The following is an 8,678-nucleotide window of genomic DNA, read 5'->3' on the forward strand; positions in this document are numbered from 1 at the left end:
TCTCTCTCTCTCTCTCTCTCTTTCTCTCACTCTCTCTCTCTCTCTCTCGCTCTCTCTCTCTCTCTCTCGTTCTTTCCTGTTCCTCTATTTGCTTCCACTCTTTTCATAAAATAATATCTACTCTTCAATGTGTTGTATTAGTATCCCACACGTCCTCATACCCAAACGAGAAAATGGGTTGCTCTCCCTCCATTGTGTAAGAAACAGTCGATAGGAGGGGGGGGAGCAAAACTGAGTCTCCAGTATCAGACATAACTCTCCACCTAACTACGTCCGTCTTTGCTTAGTTTAGCTAGTTTATTTTAGTTTATTTGCAGAAAGAAGATATATAATATATACAGTAGAAACAAATAGTAATTAGTGTAGTGCAGGAGAGTCCTCCCCTAATGCAAAAAAAAGATCAAATTGATCAAATTGATCAAATTGAGCAACAAAAAAAGCAATGCAACAACCAGGGAAACATATGCAACGCACACAAAACAATGTATACAGTATATATACTGTATATTTACTGTATATTTACTGTATATATACAGTACATCCAAAAAATAAAGCTACAAGAAGTCACTTTTCAGAAAGTATTTAAACGACTGGCCGATGTTGGTCTTCTGTCCACACCAGTCTCTCTCTCGCTCTTTGTTTGTTTTATTTTATTTTTAAACCCAGGCCTTATTAAAAAGTCTTGGCCACCATTAATAAATACGACAGTTTGTCTCCAGATTCCCGACCAACAACCCTGATAAATCCAAAGAGTTTGCAAATAGGAAGCACGACGAGAAAGAGACCGTCTGCAGAGTCGCAGTATTGTTGTTGTGCAATAAAGGTTTAAAAGAATGCAGTGGAGACGCACTCGGGATTAAAGGGTTGTAGATCAATGTAGTTCATGTCCTTGACGTTCCACTTCCAGGATCGCTCCTTTGCCGCCGGACGTCTCTCTTTTCGGCCAGATTCCCGTTACCTTTGTCTTTCTCCATGTTGGAGTTCTAAACTCCTGGAGTGGATTTAAGGGGACTATGGTTACCTGGTCCTCAGATCTCTCCCCTCCTGCAGCGCTTTGTGGACCCGCCACACCCGCCCCTGATGCGCTGTGGATGGTCTGGCAAAGGAAGACGAGGAACAACATCTGTAGTGTGACTTTGTCTCCCCATGAGTAACACAATCCCGGTCGATCACATTATTAAAGTATTTCTGATTGCAGATACTATCATTTGTGTTTTAGAAGGCTGCATTTTACTGGTTAAAATGGCTGTATTGCATACTAGTGTCATTCATTTTCCTGTATTAGATTATCTTACTATATACTATCATACTCTTGTTCCACTTTTTTGTGGCATAACCTGCCGATACGTCAGGGATTTAGGCATTAGAGACAGCTGCCAATGTCAGGTGAGAGACAGTTTCAACAGGTTACCTTCCAGAGACTTCCACGTGATGAATCCATCTTTTCCAATGTATTTATTTGCTTTAAAAGATAAATAATGTTAATAGAACTCCGTGAAGATCCTGACCCTGTGATGTGCTTGTTTCTTCCCTTCCGTTCTTCCTTGCTGTCGATGTATGAACAGAACACACGACTCTGGTTGGACCTGAGCTCCCTCGGTGACTCCTATGTAAAGTAGAAACAGGATTTAACTGTTTCAGCACACAGGGAGACCTGGATCAGATGAACCAGGTCCCTAAGGACTTGTCCCTGCTATCAGTGAGGTCCTGCTTGCTTTGCATTTATTACCCCACATCGACATTACCAAAGGACTGTTAATATGTTGAGTACACCTCTTCTTCATCAATCACTAAACAGTACTGCACGTGTATCCCCCACGCCCTGAATTTAATATTGATAAGTTAATCTTCAACATCGATCCTGACTTCTTAGGTATGCACTTCAATTATACCAAAGAAGCATAAATAACAATGGAGAGTTCAGAGGTCAGGTGGGACCTCATGTTGATGGAATGGAGTTGAATATGAGTTGAATTGATCGTCTCGTGTTGACCTCAAAATATATTTATTATTTATTAGGCTGAAAGGACTCTCTGTAAGCTTCATTCAGTCATTGGCAAAATGAGGATTTTATCAACAACCAAAATTCAATGTTTTTGGTCCTGCAGACCTGTATACTGTATGGTTAGCACAGCTTAGGTCCATGTGAGCTCCAACACATGTTAATTATTAATATAATATGTACACAATATTGATTTTGAATGAATTGACTGACGATGTAGTGAGACTCCTGAGAAGCAACTAGGCGTTAAGTTAACTAAATATTTATTATTTATAGATATAATATTATTATAATTATTGTTTATAGATACATTTTTTTGTTATTATTTTTTAAGTCCTTTTACCTACCGAGACTGAGTGCATATACAGATTTTGAACCAGGCATCATTACCAAAATTAAAAAATTTGTCCAGATTATTTCAGGGTGGGACAAATTAAATAGACAAATTAAACATGTTAGTATCAAACATCAGAAAAATAAGAAGTCTAAAAAATGGGGATAAAAACCTGCTCTGACATGTTAAGACTGAAACAGTGAACATATATTTTTTATTTTTTACATCAAGTAAAGAGCATTTTTTTTAAATTGACATCACATGCTCATCCTGAGAGATAGCTGTCCTTGACATCACAGCTGTCAGTAATGGTGTGGCAGATAAATATGTGATCTTTGACTTTTAGCTAAAATTTCCTGACAGCTAGACATATCGGACACTTAAAGACGGACTGGATATCTCCAAAGACTCCCCTTGAAGGAGCAGGAGTCAAGGCAAATATAAAGAGGGGAAATGGGTGGAAGGAGGGCCGCGAAGATAAGGTTCGGACCATTGAACTGGTCTCAGAAGGATCTAATCTCTGTCTTGAGGCAGAGAAGCATTGATACCTGCCAGAGGGAGAATCGTGTGTGTGTGTGTGTGTGTGTGTGGGGGGGGGGGGTTAGAGTCTATCTGTACCGGTCTGAGTAAAGGTTTTAAATGGCCTCTGCCAAAACTGATGTTAACTGGACTGAAACTTCAGATTAGCATCTGTTGTTCTTGTCGGAAAAGCATCTACTGCGTTGGTTAGTCCGTCATGGGAGACAACTGTAAAACTCTATTGAACCCAGAACTGGTTGAACTGACCCAGAACTGGTTGAACTGACCCAGAACTAGTTGAACTGACCCAGAACTAGTTGAACTGACCCAGAACTGGTTGAACTGACCCAGAACTGGTTGAACTGACCCAGAACTGGTTGAACTGACCCAGAACTGGTTGAACTGACCCAGAACTGGTTGAACTGACCCAGAACTAGTTGAACTGACCCAGAACTGGTTGAACTGACCCAGAACTGGTTGAACTGACCCAGAACTGAGAACCAGGATGAACCCCAAAGACGTGTGTAATTATGCTCGGTCATGGGAAGCGGGGGTGTACATCCGAGCTGAAAGATTGATGACGGGGGAAGCACAGAGTTAACCTTTTATGGAGCTTTATGAAGAGCTACATATGCACACATCTTTGTTAAAAACACACTACAATAACACAGGCTTTTCCGGTGTTACAAAGAGATCTGTGACCCTGAGATGCACGTTCTCTTCTGCATATGTTGTGACATTGAGGGGAAAACTGGACCTGTGCAGAGACAATGATAAAAACTATATAAAATTGCGTTAGTTCACTGTCATTAGGTGGAACAATACACAGTTTCAGAAACATTTAGAAGTTAAGGACAGTTACTTTAACTTAAGTATTGAACAAATTAGGATTTTGACCCGATGGTGTCAGGGGATCCCCAAAGTTATTACGGTTCATCCTGTGGAGAACCAGGAATGTCCGTGCTAAGTTAAATTTGTTAAATTTGCTAAGTTAAATGTTTTGACTATTTCTATTTCCAAGGTCCTAGAATGACTGGACAAGCTCAACTTCTAGGTCAGCATGGATGAACATGTTTGGACTTTAAACCAGGTTTTAAAGCAAGTTAACCTAAGAGAAGCTTGAAAACGGAGAGGGTACAAAGTCAACCGGGCCATGAAACTGTGTGGTCATTGTGCATTATGTTTCTTCTTACTCACGCAACTCTTAGATGTCCAGGTTGAATGCAGTTGATTATCAGGCAAGTGGCTAATTTACTTCAGACAATTACACAGTGATGGAGGTTTTCACTATGAACCCCATCCTGGCTCAACTGATTACCTGCGTGCTGATTACACCGCGTCCATCCAAAGAAAACACTTTTTTCTCCCTTTAAGCAGTGATTTAAAGCAGTTTTTTTGCATATGGCACTCTCACCTAATTTAGGGGATTTGTGTTGAAATCCGTTTGATGTTACGCTCCATTTCACCATCCATCGGCTCATTAAGCCCAGATGGAAGAAGACATTAAACATGCAGATAATTGTGGTCTTATGTTGCAAAATATGCTTCTTAATATTACCTCAGGGCAACTGTGGTTAACATGGAAGTCCATTTCAAGTACATAAAACCTTAGATAAAAGCAGAGAGAAAATATATAATTACATTTACAGAAACGCATTGTAGATTTCCTAAAAAGATAATATGTAATCTTAGCACTGAAGTGCATACTTTGGGTGCAGGTTTTGTCGTTTAACTTAGCATTCCTAGAGAAGTGCTCGTCTGGCGGCCATCTTACATCAACATTGTTGAACTTTACGCTGTTTTAACCCTCTTAGGACGAAAAACAAAGTTCCACAATACTCCTACTCAAAAATCGGTATTACAAAATTAATTTCAGACATGTATTGACTATTTTAGTCAAATATAACATAAGACTTTGGTAAACTCAAGCATGGAAGCAATTCATACAACACATCATAAGTTAATTTTTGTATTTTAAAACAGATTTGAGGACTTTCACAAAGCCAACGTTTCAGCTTTAGATACAGATTATCTCTTCATTATCGGTGTGGGCGTCACTATACGAAGCGCTGAGTTGGTTTTGAATATTTTGATATGAAACACATGCGCATCAGTTATATGCAAATACCGTAAAAAGGTACATTTAAGATGTGTAAAAATGCCCGTAGACCTCAGAGGGTAAATGTACGCTCACAGTACCCTTATGTTCAGCTAGACTGCCCCTGATACAGCCCAGAGAAGACATGATGACACGTTTCCAACGCAGTTCAATAAATACACAATGATCAGAGACACAAACAAACTAGAAAGAGCATACGAGAGCTGCAGTTCGGATCTGGTGGGGTGATAATGAGTCTCCATGATGCTTGTTAGAAACCTCCGTTGAACATTTTTCCCCAAATAAGTCAAGATCTGTGTCTTTTTTTTCCTTTTCTACTCAACAGTTCAATAATTCTCACTTTAACTACAAGTCAATACCATCAGCAGCAGCTCCTTTCAGGCCAATGGATCAAGGTCTGCTCCACTCTTCTGTTAGGCTGTGGATTGATGAAGACTCAGCCGAAACCCATAAAGTCAGCTCACTGATCGATAGAAACACAGCAGGGTGTAAAACAAATAGTTTCTCATTGGCTGTTTATTCTGCCTTGATGTTTCATACCTCTATACCAGTTGTATAACTTTAAAATGCTTATAAATATATTTCCTGACATAGAAAATGATAGATATTAGGTTCAAATCTCTCCCACTTCACCCGTTCCCTGTCTTCACTCCTCTATTGATGTCTAATAAATGCATAAAATACCCCAAAATAGTTTTAAGACATCAATGACATGATCCTAAACAAGTACTGGCTGCAGTAAGCTACCATTGGTGCTTATTTCCACGTAGTCTCGCTCTGCCAGACCTTCTTCCACAGCGCGGAGGAGGAGGGTCTGGCTAGTCCACACAGCACTTCGGATGAGAGAAAAACCTGCTCTGGTTTAATGGCATGTCTTCAAACCAATCCCTATCGTCATGGGCGGGGCTAAGCGCCCTACAGAGCCACGTTGGCGCTCCAAAACAGCCTCGGGAAGGAAGTTGTTTTTAGTGGAACGTGGACGTCCAAAAAGGACCAGGTAACCATAGTCCTCAGATTGGACAGATAGTCTAGCTAGCTGTCTGGATTTACCCTGCAGAGATCTGAAGACCAGGTAACCATAGTCCTCAGATTGGACAGATAGTCTAGCTAGCTGTCTGGATTTACCCTGCAGAGACCTGAGAACCAGGTAACCATAGTCCTCAGATTGGACAGATAGTCTAGCTAGCTGTCTGGATTTACCCTGCAGAGACCTGAGGACCAGGTAACCATAGTCCTCAGATTGGACAGATAGTCTAGCTAGCTGTCTGGATTTACCCTGCAGAGACCTGAGGACCAGGTAACCATAGTCCTCAGATTGAACAGATAGTCTAGCTAGCTGTCTGGATTTACCCTGCAGAGACCTGAGGACCAGGTAACCATAGTCGCAGCCGCAGGTTAGAGCGCCAACACAGAGACAGAGGACGGGGACGGACATCCAGGTGAAAAGAGCGTGGTCTGGTGGATTGCCACATGACCTCATAAACTGTAATTTGTGTAATTTGCATTTCAAAAAGCTATTGTTAATAATGTGACTTCTCTCTTTCTGTGTCTCCAGACGATGAGCAGTCGGTTTTTCCCCCACGACGTCATCCTCACTGATGCCGTCCTCAGTCTGGATGAGGACTCGGTTCTCTCGACAAACGAGGTGAGTCGCTGGTGACTTATCAACCAATTAGCGCGACACTGGCGCTTTGTGGCCTGGTGAACTGAGACACTGATGATTTATCAACACAATGAGGTGAGACGGCCTCGTTCCCGGGACACCAGGACATCGAGAACACCAGGATCAGACATCAGGATTAGAATGTCAGTTACTGAGTTACTAACCAATCAGCTGTAAGTAAAGAAACTAATTCACCATGGCTGGCTGCCCGAAACCGGACTGAAGAAGTTAACCCTCCTGTTGTCCTCGGGTCAAATCTGACCCCTTTAAAAAATGTCTATATCTGAAATATGAGTTTCTTTTTAACCAAATTACCATAAAAATGGATTCCTTCCAACGCTCTTTGCAAATACAAATGATCACTTTTATTTCTCTGATCTCAACTATTAGTCAGAATAATTCATAATTTCTGCTTTTTTTAACTCAAATATTAGGTATAATTCTATACAAATGAGGGTTATTGACCATGCATTTCAATAAATGGTCCAACTAGTGGTAGGAAGGTTAGTGAAAACAACAAAAAAGTCTGATAAAGGGACAGAAATGTCAACTTTTTGGCCGTTTTTTGACCCGGGAGGACAACTCAACTTCTGTTCAAGCACAGAAAATCTTTTAAAATTAGTCTTTTTTGCTAAATATGTACCATCATGCTATGAAGATGTATGCCCTAAACAAAAAGCCAACCCCAGTATTATAAGTATGGTATTTCCATCTAAAATAAAATTTTTGGCTCATTAGCTTACATAAGTCATACATGCAGCCTTCGTGTCTGCATCATTACGCTGTCAAAACACAGAGCACCTCTTTGATTAGACGCTCACTCGTTACTTAAGAGAGAGGACAGGAAACACCTCGGTGGGTCGTTACGCTGACACTCGTTACAGAACAAATTAGAAACCAGTGGATTGTCTCAGAGCGCAAATAATGTTTCAGTTCCCTCTTCTTTAATCGAGACTGGGACACGTTGGCAGAGTTACTCTTCAGAGAAAAAGGCCGAGGAACACTACTCCACCCGGCATGATACACATTACATTTAAAGGTACATGCTGTCTTTTTTTCTCCATGATGTCTTATATGTTATGCATGTTTTTTGTTGTTGTTTTTTTCAATTCATCGATATATTTAGGTTCTACTGGGTTCTGTTGGTTGTTAAACACGTGGTTACCGGGCGTCTAAAGGTACCGGGAGTCATTCATCTTCACTGGAAGCTTCTCTCAGCTGCAAGAGGAACACCTGACGGTGTTTTGGGCGTTTTGAGCGTGTTGAGCGTCAATCAGAAAGTTAAAATTGTTTAACTTTATGGTAATAAGCTATGCAGCCCGTGCTGACCAATCAAACGTCTTGCTGTCTCCTCAGGGACGCTGCATGCACTGCAGCTTAAATATGAGGATTCATTTTTTTATTTTATTTTACTATTTATTCACGAGCACGCACAACATGCCACAACTCCAAAAAACTTTGGAGATAATCCAAGAAAAAATTATAGCATTTATTGTGTGAGTACAGACAGAACCAATGTCAAAAATGAATTTTTACATTAATGTTAGGGATTATGAAAACAGTGTTATCTGAGTGGAGTTATTGTGTTGTTTCTTCATTTTCATGTCTTGTCTGTTTTGTCCTTTTGTGAAGGACTCAAAATATGAGGAATGAGATTTATGGATGACATTCTTGTTTTTGCGAAATAAGAAAAGGTTTAATGTGTTTTAAACCTAAAAAGCAGTGAAATGATGAGGAAGAGCTCATCTGGGAGGCTAAATGATTTCTTCTTCTTCTTCTTTAATAGTTGCAGGCTTGGTTCTCTCCAGCAATCCATAATGAGCCCAAGAGATCCAATATATCTTTAAACTCAGCGTTCACCTTTTCACGATTACATTTAATGGCACACGAGCAAGTTTGTTCAACTACACGTTAATGGGTGCACGACTTGTTTTATTAAACGAGAAGAAGAAGATGTCAGAGGGAGAGATGGAGGGAGAGAGGAAGGGCGAGAGAGAGAGGGAGAGAGGGAGAGAGGGGGAGAGAGAGAGGGAGGGAGAGA

The 8,678-nt window shown here is 40.6% G+C and overlaps 1 protein-coding gene across 1 annotated transcript in view; it reads left to right on the forward strand.

Annotated features, from left to right (window-relative positions):
- The window catches only part of LOC117961814 (exostosin-1a-like), a 43,146-nt gene that overhangs the window by 23,735 nt on the left and 10,733 nt on the right, over positions 1 to 8,678 (forward strand). Inside the window, exon 8 of the mRNA XM_034900750.1 lies at positions 6,530 to 6,619. Within this exon, the coding sequence (XP_034756641.1) occupies positions 6,530 to 6,619 (90 nt within the window). The remainder of the gene's footprint in view (positions 1 to 6,529; positions 6,620 to 8,678) is intronic.

The sequence above is a fragment of the Etheostoma cragini genome, chromosome 18, assembly GCF_013103735.1.
Source record: "Etheostoma cragini isolate CJK2018 chromosome 18, CSU_Ecrag_1.0, whole genome shotgun sequence".
NCBI classification, from domain to species: domain Eukaryota; kingdom Metazoa; phylum Chordata; class Actinopteri; order Perciformes; family Percidae; genus Etheostoma; species Etheostoma cragini.